General features: G+C 38.2%; 1 protein-coding gene across 2 annotated transcripts in view; it reads right to left on the bottom strand.

The window, feature by feature from the left end:
• Nucleotides 1–260: 260 nt before the first annotated feature.
• Nucleotides 261–27,184, bottom strand: part of LOC140234356 (rho-associated protein kinase 2-like) — a 124,113-nt gene continuing 97,189 nt past the window's right edge. The window contains exons 14-27 of one of the 2 annotated variants that reach the window (XM_072314413.1): nt 27,073–27,142; nt 25,660–25,763; nt 25,003–25,065; nt 24,226–24,349; nt 16,908–17,001; nt 14,378–14,664; nt 13,985–14,147; nt 13,329–13,485; nt 12,817–12,964; nt 11,098–11,236; nt 10,120–10,185; nt 9,502–9,646; nt 3,718–3,842; nt 261–869 (exon numbers count right to left, since the gene is read on the bottom strand). In XM_072314413.1, coding sequence (XP_072170514.1) covers nt 805–869; nt 3,718–3,842; nt 9,502–9,646; nt 10,120–10,185; nt 11,098–11,236; nt 12,817–12,964; nt 13,329–13,485; nt 13,985–14,147; nt 14,378–14,664; nt 16,908–17,001; nt 24,226–24,349; nt 25,003–25,065; nt 25,660–25,763; nt 27,073–27,142 — 1,750 coding nt within the window. In that variant the 3' untranslated portion in view covers nt 261–804. The remainder of the gene's footprint in view (nt 870–3,717; nt 3,843–9,501; nt 9,647–10,119; nt 10,186–11,097; nt 11,237–12,816; nt 12,965–13,328; nt 13,486–13,984; nt 14,148–14,377; nt 14,665–16,907; nt 17,002–24,225; nt 24,350–25,002; nt 25,066–25,659; nt 25,764–27,072; nt 27,143–27,184) is intronic. The other variant, XM_072314414.1, reaches the window with a different exon arrangement.

Raw genomic sequence — 27,184 nt, 5'->3', positions numbered from 1 at the left:
TCAATTGCATTTGTCCATACACAACACCCACCTTTGCTATATCCAACTCTAGACGTAATCTATCTATCATTCTACCTCACCCCAGAAAAAAAAAGAAGTATGTTCAGTCCAATTCATGCATCATAGAGAAGAAATATATTAGATCAATAGTCATGCACAACTCTCAGTTCCATGCACCATTTGACTGGACAAAGTTAATGGGTGTTTCTTTAAACAATGTCCACCTTCTTGTGCCCCTCTGCAATTCAAACAACTAATACAGGAAAGACAAAATATTGTGCCCTAATAAAATGTAGGCATATATGGATTTGTTTCTTTTGTTTTTATCATTTTCAATTGCCATAATCATTGTGCTTTGAGTAACTTCAGCATATCAATTCCTGTGTGTGCTTTTGACATATGCAATTTCTTGGCTTATCCACACAAGCTTTCACACTGCTAAAAAACAATGACCCAGGAACTTGCAAAAGGCTTGCCTCACAGAGCAACACATAATGTAGGCACAATCAGGGCTCACAAAACTTCCGTAATAATATACTGTGTAATCACCATGACGACAAAGTTCATCAGCCCATAATGGTCTCATGGCCATGTCGATGAGGAGGATGTGTATTTCAGACAAAAAGAAAAGAAAAGAAGAAAAAATGCCATTGTCTGATAAAGTCTGCGTCACTGGTCCCACACGAGTTTGCTGGAGCTGTGGTCCAAAGGTCATGTGTGCAATAAGGTGCCTGGAAGAAGGTTGGGTCGGGGGTCACAGGTCGGAGTGATTTCCATCCAGCGGGCGTGGCTACCTTCCACGGTTCATGCTTGAGGAGGAGAGGGGTCTCGCAGGCTGGCTTTGGCGGCGCGTAGGCTGGTTGGTGCCTCTGTAGAGAAAACATGGTGGCACAGTGAAAAGGGGCGGGGCAAGAGGGGGCAGAAATAACAGATATAGATAAATTAAGTAAAAACATTAATTTTCATGCAGGATCTGCTACTTCAGGATATTTTGACTAACATGAGTGTGAAGCCCCTCCGGTCTGTTATTGAACCATCCAATTGTTTAACACACTGAATTATTCTGACCTGTTTACCACTAGGACAATAGAATTCCCAGAATGGCCAGCACTGGCTCTAATCACAAGGTGATTACAATCAGCTGTATTGTCAAAAGCTAACGGGTAGTAGGAATAATAAATTTGCACAATACATGTTATCTCTTCAAGAGATATAAGAATGTTTCTCCCTCTCTCTTTTCTCTCTTCCATAATTTTCTCTTTCTCTCTCATTCGTTCTGTCTGTCTCTCCTCCTCTTTTGTTCTATGACAGACAGGTGCGACATATATGACATACATATCACAAAGGTTTTTTTACAACTGGACAAGATAATCACAATCAATCTGTTACACAACAATAAACCAAGGACATCTAAGACAAGAATCATGCATACATGTGTGTAGTGTTAGTGAAGGCATACATGTGTGGAAACAACGGTGAACACAAGCAAAAAAAAAAACCAACAACAACGAAAAGCTGACATGACTGATGAGAATCATGGTAAAATGACTGTGGCAACACAACATGGACGCCATGAACGAAAATAGCCATGAAAAATACAAATAATGCACAAACTTAGTTAGACCGAATCTATATATGGATGCACAAGTACAGAAAGACAGAAAGACAAACAGCACATGGGAAAGAAGGGCCATCAAGTTTTCTGCAACTTCTATTTCATTAGCACCCTCAGCCCTCACAATTGTGGGTTTGTAGCTTTTAGAATGTCTCTCTTCAAATGACCTGTTTCTGAAGCATTATAAACATCTAATAAGAATCCTTTTAACTTTTCAAAATAATGAAAATATATCTATTGTTGTCTGTCACTAGCTGTCCATAGATCTTTTATGACACATTTAGTATTTTACTTTTGAAGTTTCACAGCTAGACACTGTAAGCATTGGAACTAAACAACAACAGAGTGAAATTATCTCCAAACTTTAAAGCATCTATGGTGATTTTGACATTCTCCTGCTAGTAACTTATATGAAAGTTTTATCACACCGCAACATCAAACAATGAATTGAGGACTATCATATGATCAATTCGATCCAAATATGTCAGCAAGAATTCAAAGTCATATGAAAAAAAAAAAGTGCAAATCAAAGGTGCAAAAGGGAAATATTTCCTCTGTCCATCTTTGATTTGTCATGGTTACATAGAATAGAATCCATGAGCAGGCAAGCAATGTACAGTGCAATGTATAGAGAAAATACTGTCATACATATTTGCACACAAGTTTGTGATGGAAGTCCAATATTGCCACAATTTGCTGCATGCGCAGTTAAGTTTGTTTGTTTTGTTTTTTTAAAATCCAAATTGTAACAATTGTTTAAAGGACAACTCCACCTTCATATACATACACTGTACGGATTGAGTGAATGCAGCAATATTAGTAGAACACATGAGTAAAAGTCTGGGGAAAATCAAGACAATCCATTCAAAATTTATGATTTTTAAAAGTATCTGCACAGTCACTGCTAGATGAGAAGACTACTACAGTGTATGATGTCACATGCGTAGAACGATATACATTGTAAGGAAAATATAAAGAGAATGTCAAAAAAAGTTATTTTATGAAAAAAAGCACATTTCCTTGACTTGACTTGTCACTGATGTAATATTATTCCCCCTGCCTTCTGAAAGAGGCAAGTCAAGTGTTCTTTTATTATGCGAGAAAAGGGAAAATATGTTGAATTTTCTTTATATTTTCCTTATATCGTTCTACAAATGTGACATCACAAACTGCAGTAGTCTTCTCATCCAGCAGTGACTGTACATAAACTTCAAAAATTCATAACTTCTGAAAAGACTGTCTGATTTTCCTCCAACTTTCTTTGATGTGTTCTACTAATATTGCTGCATTCACTCAATTGACATGTGTATGAAGGTGAACTCGTCCTTTAACACAAAATGTGCTTGTTTAATGCTCTTGCAACAACTCTATGACCTGTTGAGGACGAGTCCCGAGTATACTCGGGCAGGTGTCTATGGGAAATCCGTGTTGTAGCAAAATCAGCCCGTCCTCAACGGTTAAACAAATATCATATGCTTCTAAAACATAAACAGAAAAGCTGCTAGTACAGTTTGGATTTCATCTTTGTAGAAATGTCTTTTTGGTCGTCATTGACAATCTTTATGTAATCTTTGTTGCTAGTTAAATCTGAAAGAGAAGAAACCTTGCATACTTGTAGTTAAAGATATGATAAAATAATGCCATGGTAGCCGGGCTGGTGGAAAAAATGAATCAATTCAAAATCACATTTCATTTTATTTGCTGAAAAAAACAAACAAGTACACTCTGCAAACGTCTGATTTTGAGCAGATATGAGATTGCAATCGAATCAAAACCTGATGGTAATGCAACTCATCAAATGTCAGTTTTATGAGATGTTTTGCACTGATAATGAAAAGAGAAATTAAGGTTGCCTTGACCAGTATCAAAGAGGAAGAAGCCTGGTAAAATATAGGTTGGTGGGAATGGTGGAAATAACCATAAAAACAGACTGAAAGAATAAACAAAAACAAGCATAGAATGAGAATTAACAAAAACTTCATGCAAGTGTGGAAATCAATAGTGAAAAGAAAACAAAAACTCAAAACGAAAATTCGTGGCTTGCAAATCTCCTCGCAGCCATCTCCTGCAAGGATAAGTGCAGACGAGGTGGCATGACCTACTTTCGTCGCGGCCCGTGAAAGAACCCTGCTTAGCATGGACTCCGCCCTGGTAGCGCTTGCTCGAAGACGAAAAGGCCTCTCGTTTTTTGTACGATCGTTCACGCTCATGAGGAGGTAGAATAACACTGCAAATTTCACAAGTGTGGGGTGGATGGGGGTTAAGTTGAGGTTAAACAAATAGACCCTCACCTTCCACTTCCTGTCCTCTTACAAAAAAGAGACTATGAATAGATGAATGATTTCGTTTCTACGTATGCCCTACAGTGTAGGTGACAGAGATATGAGGGAAACTAAGAGCACGCAACTATGGTAGCTACAGTGTAAGTTTTCCACTGTCCTGTTAGTGTTAGTATGTAATAATGAAACACACACACACACAAAAAAAAAGGTGGGTTAGGTGTACATGTTGGTGTTAGTACTGAAGGTTACGTGTTTATGAGCTACGATGAAGTCATACACACTGTAATGCAAGACTTCTTAGAGGCAAATTGAGTCACTGAACAAAATGAGAACATGATGTACTTAGCAGATGACAAGTGTTTGCCTACGACAAATAGGTGAAAACCATGCTCACTCACTTACTACCAAAGACATCACACAAAACATCATATAATGCCACGTGGTAAGTTCTCGCCAACAAACAAATTAGTGGATTTACAACCAGGAGAGCTACGCATTCAGTCATAACTCCATTGAATTGCATGATGATTATTTATCACATTATCACTGGGTCATGTCCCATAACATATGTAAACCTGAAATTGGAGATATGGGATGGGACATCACAACAAATTGCACAAGGAGTAACTTAATATCAAGTAACAGGGGAAAAGCTCTCAAATACAATACCAATCAAAGCTCACATTGTCCAAAAAAAAAAAAACACCAAAAACCAAAACACAACTCAGATAACGCTTTAATCTCCTCATTTTATAATATATCTTTCTCTTCCCTCGCACTTGTACAAGTATGTCAAGTTTGCTTGGAATGGCACTGATGTCATTCACTGATACTGAAGAGTGGAAATACACATGGATTTGGAGCAGTCATAATACAAGCATGGACAGGGAGTATAGTATGGAGATCCGTTAAGCCTCTGAGCTAAATAAGAATTGTGTGTAAGAGAGAAACAAGTGCTTATTCATCTTTTGTGTTTGTCAGACCATCACATCGCAAATGGAAATTCTTCTCTTTTACTCTGGCTCTCTAATATTCTGTGAAAATCTTCACAGCTTTCAGAGACAAAACAAAGAGAGAGAGAAAAAAGTGTTCATGGCCATTCGTGGTTTGGATCTCGCACGGTTGGCTAGTTATTTCATTTGTTTTTCTCAACACAGAGCACGAAGCACAAACATTAAGCTGTGCAAAGACAGGAGAATCTCCAGTGAATCTCTGGCAAGCCTCGAGATGGTTATGAATAATCTCTGTGAAGAAATTTCACATTAATTCATGAAGCAGTCAATTGAGGAGAGATGCAATACCAAACTATCCCTGTTTAAAGCACAGGTGGTTTTAATACCAGGATATAATACAGGCCTGTCCTAATCACACTCCAACAGGTTCATCAGAGCAGAATACTGGCCTGTGGAATGTTCACACTTTTGATCAGCTCAAAAATCTTAGAAGATGCCTAATGATCTGCCACACACATAAACACTTACACATTGTAATGGAGATTTTGAAGTCAGTCAGCCATACGCTGCCTCTTTCATTACACCACATTTTTGCTGGACTGTACATGCATCAACTCAGAACGATCCAAGGAGCTAATCCAGACTTCTTTAAGGTGCCTCATCTTATGACATCTTGCAGGTTATTTCCAGTTTCCATCCCTTCTGGTCAACACATCAAACACCAACTAGAACAAACTCTAAAACCATGCATGGACTGCAAACTATCAAAAAACAACCACTAACCACTAATACAGAAGACCTCAATGAAGACACGTGTAACAGACACAGACAAAAAGTTTGTGTCAGTCGCAAACTTGTTAAATCCGTCTATCAGGGATGCATGTATGCTATATTCACTTTACAGCAGCCTTCAAAAACTAGAAACCCACACAGCATCTCACCAAACGCTCATCTACGACAACACCAGCAAACTCTGAGCACACAAGAATTCTAAACTGTGGAGCAAAACTGACATGCCAATTCAATCGACACCCAACCTTTAAACTGATGAAAGAATCCACAAAACTTGTGAACTCCAATCACTGGTTCTAACAAATGCTTACTTAGTATTTCATGGCAGCCATGTGTTAGAAGAGGAAGCAGTTCTCTATGGAGTTGTTACCTAACCGTCAACATGCCACCATTTACGGCAGACAGCTTGCATGCCACACCCGACAATGAATTCCTGGGGCCACTCTGAATGATGGACATGCAGACCAACAACAACAACAATCAAAGTCCGACCTCTCATCTACATCCCCTCCAGTCAGGCAAAAACATGAAAGAAAAATTTGTGTCAGGCAGCCTTACGGAGTCGTGTCCTACAGGATGAGCAAGAGGCCCACATCTTATGTGGCCTGTGAAGAGCTGCACAGAAGAACGAGAAATCAAGTCAAGCACACTCAAGTTTCTCCGGTCACATTGCTGTACCCGCACAAAGCAGAACCTTTCTACTCATGCTTATCTCTGTAACAGCAAAATCCATCCAAACAAAAAATGCAAAAGCAAGTATGATTAACAAACCAGCACAAGAATTCACGCATCTAGATCACGGCACTCACTTTGGTAAGAGTGTTGAGATTATTTTATTACACAGGTGAATAAGATCACACCTAGTCTTGATCTATTCATCAGAATAAAAGGATCACATTGAAAGGCACCATTCTCCCCCTTTCAAAATTAAGGAACAGTTTGAATAGATCCAGCACAATCAGCCACATTGGTGAAATGAGATTTCACAATTGAAAAAAAAAAAAAAAAAAACCAACTCAAAGTAGGAATCATATAGTTTTTGTCTTTTGGTATGGAAGACACATTTTATGAAACAGTCAATCTCAGAGACCGAAAGAGAGAGAGAACAAATTTGATTTAACATCTTGATCTTCCCTAAATTTTGAGAGCATGTCACTCCAACTCCCCCTCTCCAAAGGAAATAAAATAAACCAAAATAAAAATACTCATGAAAAAATGTTTTTTCAATTTTTTTCAAACATGTTTCTCGTTTGTAGGGTGCCTCTGTTCCCAAATAGTCATAACTCAGCAGAATACACTGTCAAATAAATATCATCTCCATCTAATTATCCAGATGTCAGATGTAAATTCTGATTTCTTGCTATAATGGCCTGCTGCCTTTCATTAAAAAAAAAAAGGAACAGCAATGCTGAATTAATGTGCATTTCAAAAGCTCTGCATGAAAGTAATTGTTACTACACAATTTTCTTCTTCTTTTTTTTTTTTTTTTGGGGGGGGGGATGGAACATCAAGGAACAGTTCAAACTTATAAATCTTTTACAATCACTATTTAACCCGCTGAAGACTAGTCCTGCTTATACTCGGGCAGGTGCCTACGGGAAATGTGTGGTATAGCAAACAGCTCATCCTTGATGGGTTAAGAAAGAAAGGGATAGGGAACTGAAGCCACAGTCAACACTCCTTTACATTGTGACTACACATGCAGACACACACTCTTTTCTTTTCAGCAATCAGTCTTGCTGAGTTATTCCTTCATGCATTTTGTGTTAGAAAAAGTTTCTGAAAATCAAAAAAAAAAAAAGTCTGCAAACGGATTTGAAATGAAAGTTACTATCAACTGAGAAGATGCCTTCACAGTTGTAATGGTCCTTATGAATCTACAGATCAAAAACCAGAATTGTAGTTGAACTCTCATGCAGATTAATTTGAAAGCAAAGTCAAATAAAATATTTCCCTACGAGTCAGGGTATGAGTAAGAGGTAAATCAAAAGAACTCAAACTTATAAAGCTCAGTATTAAAAGGTATCAAAACCATGCCTGAAATCAATTAGTGAATTAGCAAAGGTATTTGATTGACATATAAATTCTGTCTTGAAATCACATGAAGATCGATCGTCTCAAGAATATACATATCAACTGCCAGTTGTGCCACTGAATATCAGCCACTGGTCACTAATTTTCACATAGAGGTACAAATATATTAAAAGAACATTATAAAATCAAAGAGACCACCAATGATGCACAGGAAGTCTGCAGCAAACTCTACATTCATAATAAAGTGATGTGTCATAATCATGCAAGCTATGTCCTTTGATCAAAACAAATCTCATGAGAATGAGAGTCAAATTCCCATCCATGTGACTAAGATTTAATAATTAATGGGATTAATCCCTCTCAGATATATTTTGAACATTTTTCATACACTTATCAACGCTGAAATCATATCTGCATTGTTCGAAAATCATATTACCACTCACAGAGGACCGTGAAAGTAACATGTCACCATACCACCAAATAGTTAACACATGTGCACACTACCAATAAAGCAACCTATCAAAGGAACGAATTCACCTATATACCATTTAGACATTTCTGACGGCCTTAGAACACCAAACATACAAATTAAGATGATTACTTTTACAGTAACACTCCAAAAATTTCTTCCTTCGTTTTCTCCTAAATTGAATGAATAAAATCATCTAGCCTTGCATACATTTATGCATTAATTCACCACTATTTTTTCTTTAACCCGTTCTGTACCTGAAGGCCGTATTAAGTTTATGGGCATTTCAGAATCCAGTATGGAATGGGTTGATTTCTAGTAGCTTCTTTAAGCATATGCCTAAATTAGACAGTCCAGCCCTACTCCCCACTTCACTTATGGATATATGGATTTTGGTTTCAACCTAACTTGTGCCACATTTCAGCCCACAATGTCTTGTCAGATATTAGAGTACTCTTGGGATATTTTTTGTTTGAACACTTCCTGAACTCCAGTTCTTCTATGAGAAGTGAACCATTTCTACTTTAAGGACTCTGCACAGAATGTGACCACAACATGAATAGTAAAGAGATGCCATATAGCAGTAATCTGTTGTCGCAAGCTTTGAATAATGCCTCGATCATTACCATCTTTTTTGTTAATCCTGATGCCGAGACCCTTCAACGTCCCATTTCGCATAAGATGTTAGAATAGCAGCTCTTGCAAGAATAGCTACTTCTTGTAGCAACAGCCAATCAGGAAGCTGGATTCTTGTCGTTACCACGACACTTGCCATTGCAGCAAGAGTTGCTATCATAGCAACTTTTATGAAATGGGGCCCAAATGTTGGGCTAACTCAAAGCCACAGTAGAATTTCCTTCATGGAATTGTACAATTTTGAAATTTCTTTCTTTCTTTTTTTTTTCGACGAAGAGCAAGAAGGTATACGTTAATCCTAATTGGTTTAATACTGTTACTTTCTTATATTCTCAAAAGAAAAGATAAAATCAGATAGTTTTCATCCCAAAGCTCCATGAAAATCCTGTAGAGAAATCTATCATATCTAAAATGTAACTCCTTTTCACAACACTTAGCAAGTATCAATATCAGACTGCTTTAGACATGCACAAGATCACTGATATCATTCACTGTCAATTCTGTCATACCATCTTCACTGATTTGGATTCTAATATATATTTTTCTCAAAAATTCAATCACATATACCTCAAATATCCAAACTGCTCATTCTCATCATCCTTTAGCTGTAATATCTTTTAAGGTGCGGACTGACAGTTTGCTTGATAGGGTTACTACTTTTACTGAATGTGTGTTAGTGTCACTTGCGTTGGGACTGCTTACTTTCATTGGTTAATTTACCTGGGTGAGGTCATGGATGGTGTCCGTGGTAACGTTTTCCTCTTGTCTTGGATCTGCTTTCCGAGACGGCTGATCCATTTCTGCTGGTCGTCTTTTGATGTGGCCATGAGGAGCATGTGTTTTGCTGTGTCTGCATCAATGTTGACTTTGGGGAGAGAGTGGGGATTGTTGTAAAGAACAGAGCAGGTGGTTGAACATGGTATTAAAGTCACATTCAATTCAACAGTAAACTTTCATAGGGAACAGTAAAAAAAACAAAAACAAAACAAAACAAAACAAAACAAAAAAAAACACTCCCGGGAGCAATTGAGACAAAAATGAAATATTTGCCAAACACATATGACAAAAAAAAAAATAATAATAACTATAAGTAACATCAATGCATGAATACATTTCTTCACATAAATGTAGTGATGTATCTTTATTCAACTTTCATATCCTTGATGACAAAACTATTTTTTTTTCTTGTCACAACCCAGTCACTCTATTATACCTAGTATTCACTTTGTATGCAGACAAAAACCTCAAGTTCACATTTCTAACACCAACAATAATAGAATGTGATTTATCCATTCATCTTTGATGAAATCAGAACAAGATATACAGAGATGTTCTTACCTTTACATGGTGGACAAAACTCCTCATGTTTATCATAATGTTCTTTGTGGACCTTGAGGTGACACACTGCATAGGAGGTCAACATAACAAAACGATACATCACACTTAATATCTTCAAATACATGTCGTGTACCTCAACTGCTAACCCCAGGGCCAACTTCTCTGCCCACTTCATCACTGGACTGTACACAATATTTCCAGAAAATCAAGATATGTGAGTCCTACAATATGGTATGAAAAGATAGTTGCAATGTGTGCATTACTCAACAAGAAATGAATTACTGCTAACAGGTTGAGGTGTGAGTTTTCTTTGGTTCGTTTGTTTCTACAAATGAAATTTGTAAAGCTCAAGCCTCAACCTTCACCCTTCTGCTTAATAATCTCTCCCTAAACAGCTTGTTGTCTAGGTGTTACCATAAAATCTGAAATTTGTGTCTCTTGAAATTTTTGTCATCTGCTCTGAAGAAAAAGGAATTCAGCTGATATCAGGTGATATCAAGCCTTGACCATTTTTGCTTGTGCAACATTGAAATGAATAGCTGAAAAGATCAAAGGAGTATCTCGCTAGAATTTCTACTCAGTTTGACAATTTTGTGATATGCATAACTGGGAGTTGGCAGTACCACTTAAATATCTCAACACAAATTTCAGTGGATTGCCACTGCATTTCTACTGGCTGGTGGTCACTTACAGTGCGAGTCTCATATACACATTAAAGCAGAAACATCAATGCATGGGTAGCAAACTGGCCATCTAAAAAAGAGAAATCACATACAAGTCACATTCTGCCCAGATTTTTGTTGACCCCGTGATGCCTCTTTGGCACCTACCTACCTCAGAAAGGACCATAATTACACAATAAAAAGATTCACATTCCTGACACTTGCATACGACAGAAAAATAAATAATGAAGTAAGCACGGGTGAAGTAATTTTCACACTCCAAGAAAACAAGAAACTGCAATTTCCTCTGACTTACGCTTGCACTCTAGCGCTGGGGGTGGTTTCACCAGATGGAAGAGATTCTTGCCGCAAGCCTCACATGTTGTTGGCATGTGGTAGTGGACCACGGTGAATTTGTGGTTCTTGTGAACTACGATACCTTCCTCATCCTTGCCCTACAATTAACATAAAAACAGTAAATCAAAAAATGTAAATAATCTAAGACAAATTACAAACATCAGTGATATTTACAAAGCAAACATGAAACTCTATACTGTTGCAATTGTACATTCAAGTCTCTCTTTTACCTCAGCACACTGGGACATTGTAGACACTATGTACACACTACATAGACATTAGTTATTATTACTGCAATTGAACAATGACATTTATCAAAGACAAGGCAAGTAAAACAAATACCATTGTAAGTGCAGTAAGCCTTCAATAGAATACTCTGAATATCACCAGTAAGATATAATTATTAATGTACATGCACATATGAAACTTACTGCTCATAAATATCAAGAGAAACATGAATGTGAACAGGACACATCATATTATTGACTCTTTTAGGCCATATTCATACCAAATGGTTCCTTTCATTTACTGAGTTAACAACATTTACATCTTTTTTTCTTTTTTCTTTTTTTTTCTTTTTTTTTTTTGGGGGGGGGGGGGGAGGGTGCAGACCTCCCATGTGTAAGTCCAAATTACACACATCTTCAAAAGAAAAAAAAGTAAACCTGACTTAAAGAACTGTTTATCTGAAAAAACTGTTGACATTGTCTAAAATTATTAATCTCTATCTTACAAAATGTTCTGCATACTTTATCCTGTTCACAGTTTAAACAAACACATGAATTGATATATTAAAAATACAGGCTTGCTTTTTCCTCTGTTTTCATTTTAGCACAGCAAATGCTAATATTGTGCAGACAAAGGCAATGCACTCATAAGTACTCATTTTCTGCATTTTGGGTGCGATGTTTCAACAAGCACTACGTCACTATTAAATGTATACAATGACTCATCAAATGGGAATTTAGAAATGCGCAAATTGGTTACAATTCACAGTACATGTGCACCTGTTAAAATAATTGGGTCCTAAATGTGCCATCAAAAGATAAATTAACAAACTAGAAAAGCACTCTGAGAGCGCAGACCTCCGCCAAGCAGTTACTTTCCACCGATGATCTTGCTCTTCCCAAAGAGATTTTTCTCCTCCCTACCACTGGGGAAAAGCTCTTTGGGCTCTTCCACAGAGATCAGTGATTTCCACCCATACGTACAGTACACATGATGAAAACTCGCCCGATTTTCCAATATAGAAGCCTTTGTTACGTCATAAACCTTCAGCTGCACAGCACGCACCTTGCCCTAGCAGAAACTAGAGCACGCACTTTAGTGCGCGTTTGAAAACCTCAAAAATGCGCAGCTTGAACTCCCAAGTTCATAGACCCTACCTGTCAAAATATCAAAAAATCCTTCATAAATTTCCAAAAAATTCTCGGATCACAACCAAAATTTAATCATTTGTTACTTGTGTCATTCTCAACCTTTACTGTAAGTTTCATCAAAATCCGTTCACCACTTTTTGAGTTATTTTGCACACGGGCAAACAAACATACAAACTAACAAACAAACCAACAAACCAACAGTAACGAAAATATAACTTCCTCCCTTGGCAGAGGTAATAAAAAATAACTACAAACTGAAATAAGACAAAAATATGAGAAATGTGGAACATGGATCTGACCTCAGGTGGATTCTCCTGGATGTCTTCTGAGAGGCCTCTTCGGTTCTCGCCCTCGCCAGCGTAGAGGAGCTGGAAGATTCGCGGAATGTCACGGGCTTCGGCACGGATGACGTCGCCCTGCGTCACTGCTCGCACGTGGAAGAGTTTACTAGACGTGGAAAAGGATGTCAAAAGAGAATCGTCACTCTCATTTCATTCTACGTCTTGGGGCAAATTGTCATTTCTGTTCTATCACATATTTCCATCAAAATTTGTTATTTTCACTTCTTCAAGCTTTTTGCCAAGAAGTGTTATTTTTAAATCATCTAGTACTGTGTCAAATTTGTCATTTTCATTTCGTCAAGAATTTTATCAAAGACTGTTCTTTTACTGATCAAGTACATTGTATAAAACTCCTCTTTCTTTCATTTATCAAATATTTCATAAAGAATTGCCATTTTCATTTCATGCATGTACAATATTCTTGGGGGGTCTTTTGAGGGTAAAGGAAAATATGGAAGGCAAGAACTCACTCGATGTCCAGGACCAAGTATGGCTTCTTGTGCTGCTTGTCTTCCTCAGACTCGTAGAAGAGGATCTTCTTGGAGCTCACCTCCACGTAGTGCTTCTTCCAGCCATGGCGACGGAGGTTCTTGCCCGGCAATGAGAGCCAGCCCTCTAGTCTTCCACCTGAAGGAGGGAAAGAGAGAGAAGAGAGATGAGGAGAGGGCACACTGAGGGAATTAAAAATTAAGACAATTCTCAGATGGGCTCAATATTCATCTTTTACCATTTGGAATTTGCTTACAATACATCAAAAGGGTCTACCAAGAAACTTGTCGGGCTGACATGATTTGCCAGGCTAAGGAGTAGTATTGGAGTAGTTTGAGATGAAAAGTGTAAGATAATTTAGATCATATGCACACAACCTTTATTCCTGAAGTGCCTTTCCAATTCTGTAGTAGCAAGTCTGCCAACATTCCCACATCCAAATCAGGGAGGTTCCCAACAGCAATCAGGGAAATATCTGTGTGTTACATGCATTTCAATGGGCGAAAATAATTCCCTAATAGATTTCAATATTCTATTATTCAGACATGAACAGATTTTGACATTTTCAGGGAGACTCCTGCAGAATCAGGGAGACTTGGCAGCTCCATAGTAGGTGGGTAGAACATTACATGCTTACCATCACCGTTTTCTGCCTCCCCGGAGCTAGTGATGCTGGCAGTATCTGCAGCAACCATGGCAGTCAGGTTCTTGATCTGTTGCTGGAGCTGCTCTATCTCACTGTCTCTGCTGTCTAGCTCTAGCTGCAGCTCTTGGTGCCTCGTGTATTCCTCTTGGTATGCCTGCAGGACAAAGGGAGGGATGGCAGAGAGATTAAACAGTCATGTGACTTGTAAACATTGGCAACAACAATTGAAGGCATTAATTGCCATCTTTCTTCTATGCATCACCACCATCATAATCATCACATTAGTTACTGCCATTTTTGTCATCACCACCAACACCACCACCAATTCACAACCCCATACACCACAGCCATTTGACCCCATCATCCCTGGCTACTACCACTCACCATGGACAGCTCGGATTTCTCTATGGTAGAGCGAGCGACCATCTGGCTGTACTTCTCCTTCTCCTGGTTCAGCTCCTGCTGCAGCTTGCGACACTCCTTCTCCTTCTGCCGCAGCTGGGCCTGGCTGACCTTCTTGCCCTTGGGCGGGTTGATGTCCTTGCGGTTCAAGATCTCGGCCAGCTTGCTGACCGCCTGCTCCTTCTTCAGCTTCTCCTCGCCCAGCTGCTTCTGGTGCTGCTTCTTCAGCTCCTCGATGACGTCATTGTCCTGCTTCGCAGACTCCAGGTCTGATGGGAGGGAGACAGGAAAATTGGTTGAGAGATAGGAGCGATTATTGGAGGTGCAGGTAATGGGCAATAGACATGGGTTACAGGCAATTGGCAATGGGTAATGGGTTACAGGTAATGGGCAATGGGTTGGGGGTAATGGGTAATTGACAACAGACAATGGATAATGGACATCAGGTAATGAGTAATGGGTATGGATATGGGCATAGGAAAAGACATAGGAAAAGACATACAATTTGTAGGTGTATTTTTTATTGGTTCCTGTTCCCCTCGAGAAGAAATATAATCTGCCATTTCTGTTAACAACTTATTGAAATTGCAGTCCTGTCTTAACCCTAAAAAGACTGGGGGGGGGCCTAAAAGGCCCCCCCTTCGACATTTCGTGCGATTACTCTGCAACACGCAATGCTCTCGCCGCGATGCTCTATGACTTTTTTCTTTTGAGTTTCCCGCACATTTTGACACCAAATTTGTGAGGCCCGGGGGTACGGTTCTGAAGTTACATAATTTTTTGTACATGCATGTGAGGCCAAAAATGGCTCAAAAATGTGATTTTGTGTACAAAGTCAATGCAAATTGAGTTTTTTCACATGGTTCATATAAATACGCTTATTTTTACTCTCAATGGCTAAAATTAATTTGTTTTAGGAGTATTATGCCTCAAAAAGTGTCTGCCACAAATTTTGTAAAAAAAAAAACAAAAACAAAAGGTCGAAAAAACAAAGAAATACATAAGAAATTCATAAAACAATAAAATAAATAAGAAATTAATTTTGATACCGAATTTTTTTTCAAGTACATTTGCTAAGAATGCCACAAAGAATAATTAAACCAAAAATGAGCACTTTTGGAGCTTTATTTACTGATTTAGATCAAAGAGTCTGATTTCTCGCATAAATTAGCATAATTAATCAAAATAAAATCAAAGAAGACTATTTTGGAAAATTTAAATATACGATCTTGTAGATTACATCGCACACTACCATTGTACAAACTTCCGCGGCGATCGCGCAATCCATGGCCGAGATCTCAAGGGGGGGGCCCTTTAGGCCCCCCCCCCCCCCCAGTCTTTCGAGCTACCAAAATAGCCCAGTCTTTTTAGGGTTAAACTAAAAGTACAGACTTTATGACAAAAGTACCATGGTAGAGTAGCAGCTTGAAATAATGCAACTTTCTGTACAGATGGTGTGGATGTGATACATTGTACTTTCACATGAACTGCAAAATTCAGCAAAACACTCTCAACACAAATCTGAAGATTGCAGAGGGCTTCTGGTTGGAGGGGGTAAAATACAGAGAATACAAAAAAATGCAAAATATAACAACTTTTTTTTTGTCAAGGCTAACATTATGCCTTACAGAAAACCTAGCATACCAGAGCCCCATTTCATAAAAAGTTGATATAACAGCAACTCTTGCTGGAATGGCAATTGTCATGGTAATGACAAGAATCCAGCTTCATGATTTGGCTGTTGCTATTGGAAGTTGTCATTCCAACAAGAGTTGCTTTTCAAACATTTTTTATGAATTGCGGCCCAGGTTCCAAAAATGTTGACAAGAGTGTCAGCATTTGTAACTTAAATCCATGTTTATTTGCATTAAGCTGCCCAGAAAATTGACTTAGATCAAAAGATCAGAGAGTTTCTTCTATCAATATCATTGCGTGCCCGGCAGAACGACACAAATGCACGCAATAAAAGAAAGGTGTGCCCGGCAGAACAACATGACCACACGCGATGCTTATAAGTATAATGCGTGCATTTTTTCTAATCTACCTTTATCCAATGTAGGAGTGCACCTGTTTTGTTATTTACTGAAACTCACATGAAGATGTACATGGCAATCAAGGCTGAGCTCAATACATTCTGATCTTTAATGACCCCATTTGGGTGTCCTTCTTGTGGATAACAAAAGAGTTTGCAAGCCCATCAGAGAACACTCTCATATTTCACATCTGATTGATACTTTGCATTGTTTGATGCCACATGCAGTTGACCGTAGAAAGGAGGAAACATGTCCTGCCTGACTGCTTTCACACAGGCGAGTTACCAATGGACGTTCTTTGTCGATGGGCAAAAGAATCTCATTTGAGGGCATTGAAGGCTCTCAAACGGATTGTGGGAGGAACAGGTGAATAGTGAATCTACAAGCCAAGGGACTGATTTTTTTTAATTTGATTCGATTTGATTTATTTCCGCATTCAATCACATATAAATTGAACACATTTTTCACTGCCAACTTACCATCCAGAGCCTTCTTCAGCTTCATATTGGTCTCATCCTTCTCAGTAATGAGAGTTGATATCCTGCTGTTGAGCTGGTTATTGGTATCCTCCATCTATGGTGGGAAAAGAAAGCAATGTTAGCAATAGGGTTAGAATTGACCAATCACAGACCCCGTTTTATCAAAATATATAATTGATTATAAATTTTCCTTCCTACACAAGCTGCCATAGACTTATCATAATAATCAACTATATGATCAATTGTAACTCTTCATAAAACAGGGCCCAGAACTGCAAAATTCAATTAATTTGATGAATTCCTCCACTATGCCCAACAAAGATTTTTCTTTACAAGGCAGTCTATTGTACATGGGAAAAACTCTTACTTCTTGGTTGTTTCAAGTGTTCATACAAAACGAGATTAAAAGGATTCAGGACAAACAAATAAAGGTCACAAGATGGATGTCAGAGATCAGAAACTTGCAAGGGAGTCATACGAAACGGTCAAGGTGATTTCCAATGTTTTTCCCTTTTTTTTTCATTATCAATTACTGATAAACCAGCCAGACACAGTTGCTGTATGACTAAAAAGATTTGCTGAGAAGATAAATAGATTCAACAAAAAGTGACTACCTGGTAAATCTAACCAATGTTATGCCACAGTATTTACACCTTTAAACTTCATTCAGCTAAATGTCTTAGCATGTCACACAAATAACTATGGTAAAGGGTTGGTGTATACATGTAATTACTGTATATCAAGAGTGTTTTTGAAGTGTTGAATGGTGCAGAATGTGATAACAGTAAATACTCCCCTCTAGTGCCTGATGTACATATATTTTCACTTGAATAATGACTGCAAGCTACTTTCCTAAACGTATGTTAATAGTCCAGTTTGCTGAGGGATACATACATTTTGTATACCATAAATGTGGTGCACATGATGTCAGCATTCACCTATCCACATGGCTACCAGTGGATAGGGGCAGTGCTTGTTTTTGGTCACCAAATGGTGCCATTCACAATCACATTTACACAAAATTTGAACAAATATGTCATTTTTGCCTGCCTTAATGGGCGTGAATGCAGTGCCTGAGTGAGTGCATATGCGTGTGCACGCTCATTAATTTCTTGCCATTTCCTAAACCAGGGCTACACACTAACCCACTTTTTCTGCTTGGTCTGATCTGTCTGTTGGACCATTTGGTACCCAGTTTTTCTATTTTTTACTGGTCCATTTCTAAAAAAGTTACTGGTCTGACAGTGATTTTTACGTTCAGGGACTGTTGGACCAGTGCCAGTGTGCAATGTTGCCTAACCATACTTATATTTATATTCATAACATTGCCAATGCACAAAACATTCACACTTTTTAGAAGGTATGCTTAACCACAAAAGTGCTGTGATTCACACACTAAATACAACATCTTTTTATTTTCATTTTAGCTCTTCCCATAATGCTTCACATTAAGGTCACAAACCTTATCACTTCCTGGGGCAGTGAAATAATTATGTTGTTTACAGGGCAGAGCCCCTATGCAGCTCTTCTCACACAGATCTTGTGTGTGAAATCAATTTTGTTGGGAAGTCATTAACAACAGAAGAATAAGTCTCATGAGTGTTCACCTATCACAGGGCTGCTAGAACTTACATTTGTACATGCAAATTAATGTGACCCGCCACACCAGGCCTGTACGATACACTAATCTACACTGTACATATTGTACCTGTACATGCTGTCCTACAATTGTTAACAACTTATGCACCCGTAAGACTCATAAGTGACTCATATGTATAAATTTGTTCTTCTATGTCTGTATAATTTGCAGGTAAACATGTTACCCCTACAGTGAAAAGGACTGTGAAGTCCCGAAAGGTAAAAATGTGGGGACAAGGACTATGTACACTGTACATACGGAATGGCAAAACTGCAATTATCTCTAGAGTAAAGGTTTTCAATACCTATCGACAAAAACATCTTTTTATTGTATGGTTCCAGTCTGACAAACATGTGATCAAATAAGACAATCCAGATGATACGGCATTCAAAACATGTGATCATATTCCTTTTGTCAGCATATTGTAAGAACTGGACAGAAACATAATAATTCTTCCATAACTTAAGCATGCAATTCTTTTCATTTAAAAAACAAAAAAATATTTCCTTGTGAGCCATTCCATAGGTACATATGATTTGTCCTTCATGTGAATCCAAGTAATTGTAGGTGTTTGTATATGGTATATTTCTACTCACGCTTGAAAACACTTTCTTAAACTGAAAATTAAGAGTTTGTCGAGGACAATGTAATAGAAAAATTGAGGAATGTCATGAATCCAACAGCAAAGCAAACACAATTCAGCAAACTGAAAAGCATCCACATTTTATGATCATTACAATCCAAACTGTTACTTAAAAAAGCTAGATGAGTTCAACATTTCCAGGATTCATTATCAGATCCTGAATCACCATACAAACAGCATGAACGTGTATGTCCAGCAACATACTGCTGGCTGAAACAAAGTATACAGCCGACCAAACATGAGCAAACTCAAAATTTTCCGGCAGAAGCCCCACTGATTCTGCTGGTGGCATAATCCCACATACCAAAGTAAAAAGAAATAAAAACTCATCAACGTCCCTTCCTCTCCAAAACATATACCACTTCTACAGAGCAGAATGAATGAAACTCATAAGCCAAGAACTCTTGTTTGCGACCTGCATTTGCTTTTATAAGATGTTTGAAGCAACACAGCTGCCCTCACCAAAGTAACTTTACTACAACCTTAAACTCCCATCAAAACAATCTATAACAACTAGCCCTTACTGGTCGATGGTTTAAATCTTACAATTCCTGTAAACCCAGTTGTAACTGGAAGGTGTCCAAACAAGAGTGACAAAATGACATCAAGACAATTTACGTCAGGTGAATTTAGCAGCAGCTTGGGGTTTGCTTGAACAGACTTGCTTTCGCGTGCAGGCAACTTTTAACATGAAAGAGCACAGGTCGATTCGAGCACTGTTTTGTGAATTAGCAAAAGGCGGTCACTTGTAGCAATGCATTTGTGCCATTTCTTGAAATCATCTAAAGGTGATTTCAGTCACAGTCTATCCTTTTACCCTTGTACAAAGTCATAAAAAAAAAAATCATAGAAGGTTTGTTTTATGATTGGGGAGTTTTGTTTGTTTCTTTCTTTTTGGTGTTTCTTGGGGATGGGAGTTTGGGAAGAACTAACACCCCCCTTTCTCTCTTCAAAAACCACAAAATGATGATGAGTGTGCTTGCATTACATGATAACCAAGTAGACAGTACCATGGGATGATGTAAATATCATGATATACAGAGGATTTGGGGGTTCTGGGGAGTGGGGGAAGTGGGGACAAATGGAGGTGATATCAAACAATATCGAATGAAACGGGAAAGGACTGTATAGGGTTCATCAATCATGTAGATCGGCCAAAACTACCTAAACTAGGAACTGCATAGACAGATGGACTTGTGCACGAAGTACAGGACTTATGGGCCTCACTGGCAATACATGAATGACCTATAAAACCAACACAATGTGACTCCATGGCTGCATTTAAAAGCGAGAAAAAAATAAAGATGTGATTTGCCCGTCTTGTTTCCTCTATCACTGAAAAGCCTCTTCTCAAGACATGCTGTCTGTGACATGCAGGACTACAAAAATGACATCATGATATTGGTGACTGTTATACTCACTTCCTTTTTAAGGTCTTCAAACTTGTTACAGGACCAAAAAACAAATAAATAAATAAACGAATAAATTAAGCAAAAACAGAACAATGCTACTCTCCATACAATATGAATTCCAGAGCTGCCAACCTTTGGAAGCACAAATTAGTACTCAGCAGCTCCAAAATTCGTATTTTTCCACCAGAATTCGTATTTTTTCAATCTCCCTCTTTTTGCTATTTTGAATTAAACTTGTCGACTTATGAGGCCTACAGGCTCTAAACATAACGTTATGACACATGCCGAAGCATCCAGCTGGTCACCAGCACGATAAATATTCTAAACTACGCAATGTTCAGCGTTGATTGATTGCTTTCTCGCAATGAATGTGTACAAGTGCAAGTTTGTTGTCTCCAAAAACTTGCTGGGCTGATTATGGAAGCTTCCACTATCTAGCAGGGGACGGGAAATGCTTGATCTTCTCAAGAGAGCTTCTGTGTGAGCGGATGCAAAACTCTGTTCTGTGTTTCCAATTATTGTTTACTATTAAAACATAATCATGCGTTGTTTTCAGGCTTTTTTCATTTTATTGGATTTTAAACATGAGTATTTTCCGAAGTATTTCAATTCCTTTTCCCCTGACTGGAATCGGAAAGTCTGCTATAACGATGATCGCAAAATGCCGCGCTGTGTGTGGAAGCGCCGATGTGCCCAAACACGTGGCTTCACTTTCAAGTTTAAAGGAATGCGCCATGTGCTCCTGCCTAGAGGTTATTGCAAGTTCGATGGATCGAATGCGCCATAGCCGAGCTGAGCTGAATGGCTTGTTTACGGTAAACATGCAGTTTACGTTCGATACGAAGAAATCATTACGTCTTTCACGAGGGAAAAACACACAAAACAAACAAACAAACAAAATACACCCACGAGCGAATTTTGATAGCCAAAACTTTGGAAAGTAATAAGCAGTTTCGATGAGCGTGAACTGAAATCAATTGTCATTACACGTAGTATTTTGCCGTCTAACCAGGTGATGACTGCATCTCATTGGACCTACTCATAGTGAATTTGTCTGGGCATACGAGACCTTTCATGTATTTCTGTGATTGCATTTTTAATTGACTGAATAATCAATCCTTTTTTTCATTGTTCAGGGAACATTAGATATTCGATAAGTACACTATAATCCACTGTTCGATGTTTCCTACTATGCGCCAAAAGAAAGGCTATAGAAATAGAATCATGATATCTTTGCAATGATTCCTTAAATTCAACTAATGAGCTGGTTCTTCGATCGATATTTCCAGGATATTTACACGCTGTTTATTCCAGTGCGCGCATTCTTTCGTCTGGTACGCACCTGGGTGTGGCACCTGCTTTTGTGGAAATTTCCACAAGGGAGAGGGGTGGGGTGTCAAGTTTCTTCGAGCCGAAGAGACTGCACGCACAATCTCTTCGCTTTTATTTATTGTCATTCGTGTTTTCCCCTTATTCTTTGCTGATATTGAACATTTAGATTTAACTTCACGAAAGTTGCTATAGCACGTGGTTCTTTTTGTTGTGAGGTGTATGTAATTTCTTTTTTTATCATTCTTGAGAGGGGAAAGAAGAGTAAGGGGGAAAGAAGAGTAAGAGGGAAAGGGAAATAAAACAAACGTCACGTACGCTCAGCATTCACAGGAAGCCGTCTTTTTACACCAGTCACCAGCATAGTTTATCATCATCACCATCAGACATCACTCAAGATCATTTTAGCCTTTTCCTATCAACATTAAGAAACACGCATAATCCCTCGAGATAAATACCTAGGAAAATAAATAACAAATACAAAGTATCAACACTTCCCAACACAAACATTTAGAAAAGGCGACAGCACATCGAAGCGGCTGGGATCAAACTCCGTCGCTTCGATTCGAAAAAGTATTGCAGCGAAGCGGAGAAATCGCCGTTACGAAAATAACAGTGCGAGACACTTAAGAGAATTACGTTTAAATACTTCAAAGTATAAAGGGAACGGATAAAGTGATATAAAATGGAAGAAATCATACCAAACGAGGTGTGAGAAACGACAGAAATAGAACGAAGTTTAGTAGTAAGTGTAGGCCCTAGCAAAAGTTTGCAGCACCGAAAGCTACGCGAAAATAAATACACATTGTCATTGGAAACACTGTATTGCGACGAGATCCTTGGGATCAAGTCAATAAACGATACAAAACAAAGGAAATTAATTCATTTTGACCGGAAAATAGTTTGTTACAAGTATTCTGTTATATGAGATCTCCTATAATAGGCCTAGAAATACATCGAGTTTCCACGATACTCGGGGAAAGAAAGTTCGAACGCTTTTCACCTGCACATACTGCAGTGCACATCAATACACGAACAGAATCTCACCTCTTCCTTGCAGAAAATGATGCAATAACGTTATAAAAAAACACACAACACTCTAAAAATCATTTCGTACTTGGGAGGCAAGGGACAAGAGGATGAAAAAGAAGAGAAAAAGAAGCAGACATTGCACAACGTCAACGGAACGCTATCACCCCGCCTCATAGGGTACTGTAGTGGCAGCTGGCTAGTGTGTAGCTGCGCTATGCTACTGCAGTATACTCACGCTCCCCAGCCAGCCGGCCACACATAAATGGGGATACCATGGCGATCCATGTAAACATCCAGGGTCCGTAGGCGGCAGGGATTCACGCGCGCGAAGTTCTGTTCGGTGTACACAGTACGCAAGCAGCGATATGCGTGTGCGCACACTTTTCTATTCAGCGCTTTCCACATACGGTGCGTACGCGTTGCATCGATATCCCAGCTGAGTACAGATAACATGGCACATGCGACGTGCGTTTGCTATTTTTTTACCCATTATTTTTCCCCACTGGGAATTCGTACTTTCTAAGGACGTTTTCGTATTTTCGTATTCCCTTCGATTTTTCGTAACAAATACAAATTTTTCGGAACGGTTGGCAGCTCTGGAATTCCCATGGCATGTCATTTCATTCACAAGTTATGCACTTATCAACTTGCAGTATCAGACATTTGCTTGCTTCATTTTAAATGGCTACAGCACTCCTAGTAGGACCTAAATCACTGCCCAGGTTTAAAAAAATAAAAAGAAAGAAAGAAAGATAGAAGCATTGTAACTCAAACTTGACAAATCACACATGAAAAATGTAAATTCATAATCATACAGCTACCTAAAGAATCATCCCCTTTAATCTGTATCTCTTAATGTCTCCAAATGCTTTAAATATTGTTAAAGATTGTTAAAAAGCATGAACAATTACTGAATGCTAATTATACTTGCACTATCAAACCAATTATCGGTTTAATCTTAGAGTTGGTTGCTCCTAATTCAATACAAAAATTATTCATTTAGACAACGCCACAAAACTAGAATATGTCAAAGAGAGCTAATATCTTTATTTTTTTTTTTTAAGTAGAAAATGTATCAATCAGTAGTGGGCCTGCCATTATCTGACAATCCTCCTCAAAGCTGCAGATGATTTCTTGGCCTAACTACATCTTTTCTTTCATTCCTGAAGGCATTGTTATGCCAAGAAAATTGAATCCCACTTATAGAAATTAACAGTGCCTTCTGCTTCTTTTGTGTCCCAAAACACAAAAGCAGAGCCTTACCGTGGTCAGCTGGTTCTCCTTGTTGCTGATCATGCTCTTGTTTCGCTGGATTTCTTCTTTCATCTCAAGCTCACGCATTGTCTTCTCACGCTCCAGGTCAGTGTACTGATCTTCAGCAATTGTTCTAGAAAATCACACACACACACACACAAAAAAAAAAAAATATTCTTTCTTTCAATTTTACACCCTCAGGTGTAGTTCAAGTAATTGGATAATGAACAACGAAAAATATACATTCAATGATTTTTCCACAAATTTTAAGAATGATTAGGGCTTGGAATAATCAGTTGCTTCAATATCTTTTTCATCCAGTCAATACATTACCACAAGCTATCAAAGCAAAAAAAAAAAAAAAAAAATGTAAAAAAGAAGAAGAAATCATCGCATAATAACTCCAGAAGATTCCTCTTTAATTATATAAGTCATTGTAACCACTAGTATTATTATCATTTTTTATTATTCCTCATACTGTTACTCTTATTAATCATCATTGTCATCATTATCATCATCATAATCATTATATTTTCAGCAGCAGCAGCGCCATAATCCTCATCTTATCACAATATCATAATTATCATCTTCCTCATTATCATCATTACTACTACATATCACATAAATGGTACACACTGGTCTTCAGCTCCTGCCTCACCTCTCATCAAGTACATGAACGTAGACCCCATGAACGACCAGCTAGTCAAGCTGAATATGGGCTATCCAGCTATCTTATTAGCTGGAAATTGAAAACAAACATACAAACAACCAAACACACAAACAAACCTTGCAAGCTGTTCTGAATCTGCCTTGGTCAGGGTGAGCTCCAGCTGGGCAGCCAGAGATTCCCTGTGAATGTGTGAGAGAGAGGGAAAGAGGGGTAGGGGGAGAAAGTGAGGGACAAAAAGACAATGTAAAGAAAACAGGTTTACATGTCATGTGTTTCAAAAGCAGTGATTCTCCAAATGGCTTCTGCAAAGTGCTAATGTGCTACTACATTATACTGTATTTTTCATTGCTTAATGGCCGACCATTTCTGAAGTTTAAAGAGATTTGGTATTGAGCAATGCTCAGCTAAGAGTCAACAAATTTTACTAGCAAAGACATCCCAGCAATCATGTGTTCTGTGGCTAAGAGTTTTCAACATCCACTACAATCTCAGTAACTAATCATAGAAAACACTTCTGGTAAATTAGCATGCAGTTGCCTTCATCATTCTAGATCCCATATAGTAACAAAATTTAACGGCAAATCAATATCACAAGACTTTTCAAGGAAACTTGGCTTCACTGCCTTTTTCACACTTACTGACACATGTAGCAGAATTTTGATACGAGATCATAGATCAACTGACGCTAGAGTGTAATCAATATGGTTATAAGGCAAGCCTGTTCACACACGTTCACACAGACAGTAAAAGGGCGACAGAGGAACTATTCTTACTTTTCGTTGCATAGCTGTGAGTAATCCTGTTTCAGCTTGTCGATCTCCTCCTTAAACTCCATGAGTTCCTCTGTCAAAACCTGGTTGTTGTTCTTGTACAAAGTCTGCAAGGGACGTGGGACAGAGGTCGTAGGTCATGCATCAAAAACAAACTCAACGGAAGTTTGTTTTCTTACCACCAAGTCCAAGAAATTTCAAGACTTTTGTGATTTTCCTCAAAGACAAAGACAAGCCAACTCTCATGATTAATGCCACACTAGAATGTAATAGTGTTCTAAAACCATCAATTTTAATTCAACGGCAAGATAAATATCAAAGCATATGGGAATACGAGAACACAAAATTGGGACTTGGGAAATGTTCTTGTAGCATTGCACGAATTACACTTGCATACTGTAGATTCAACATTTCTCCACAGTTGAAAATATATCAGAAGACAAAATCTTGACTCATAAATATTGTTGTCTAAAATGAATAGTCCAAGACACCCCAGCCATCTATCCTTACAAAGATTTTAGACTGTTTCTGTTAATATGGTGCAAGTTTGTGCTAGATGTATCCTTCTGAGTTCAAGCTTTTTCATCTATAAGCTTTATATTTTACCTACTAGAAATTAAAAGAAAAATAACAGTAACATTAATCAAATAGTCTTGGATGTGACCTCCCTGTTCATTCACTGACTTCATAGCCACAGAAGCTGATTAAAGTTTGATTGTGTAATAACAAAAAGTATAATATTTGGAATTCAAAAGGCGCCAAATCCATCTTGTAGTTAAATGCTCTAGATGCAACATGTGCAAAATATGAATTACATACATCTTTTTAAAAAAGGTGACTTGGGAAAGGATATTGACAATTTGTACAGGACAGGTTGAAGAGTATACAAATAATGAATGTTTATGAGTGCAATGGACAGACTATTTCATGAAGTGAAAGATGAAATGATCCATTCAACTCGGCTGCGCCTTGTTGAATGGATCAAAGATTTCATCTTTCACCAAATGAAATATTCTATCCATTGCACGAATGAAAAACATTTATTATTTGTTTTATATAACGCTTAAAATAGATCCTTGTCATTTGATGTTTGATTAATTTAGAAACAAGAGAGAATCTGAGATCGAGAGAGTGCTCACTGAGCGCTTATAAATACGCTAGCGCGCTGTCGTATACACACACTGCAAACACAGGCATTTTATAAGCATAATGTGACGGGCTCTCGGCGTGCGTGCAATGGAGCAAATCGTATGGACCCAAAATTGCACGGTTGATGATGACATCATAGTGAAATAGGACAAATGATCAATGTCAAACAACCAATCAAATGACAAGGAACTATTTAGGCGTTATATAAAAAAAGAATGGTTAATCAGATGGCCGCAAAATAACATGCAATAATAAAAAGTGTATTACCGTGAAGTTCTGTTCTGATTCCAGCTGCTCTTGCAGATCGCTGAGTTGTAAGGCAGTAATATTAGCATTGCTGAAGGCAAAAACATGAAAAAACGAGACAAGGTTTTGATTA

The sequence above is a fragment of the Diadema setosum genome, chromosome 10 (genome assembly GCF_964275005.1).
Source record: "Diadema setosum chromosome 10, eeDiaSeto1, whole genome shotgun sequence".
NCBI classification, from domain to species: domain Eukaryota; kingdom Metazoa; phylum Echinodermata; class Echinoidea; order Diadematoida; family Diadematidae; genus Diadema; species Diadema setosum.
The sequence above is the reverse complement of the archived record's forward strand: the minus strand, read 5'-3'. Positions and strand labels throughout refer to the sequence as shown.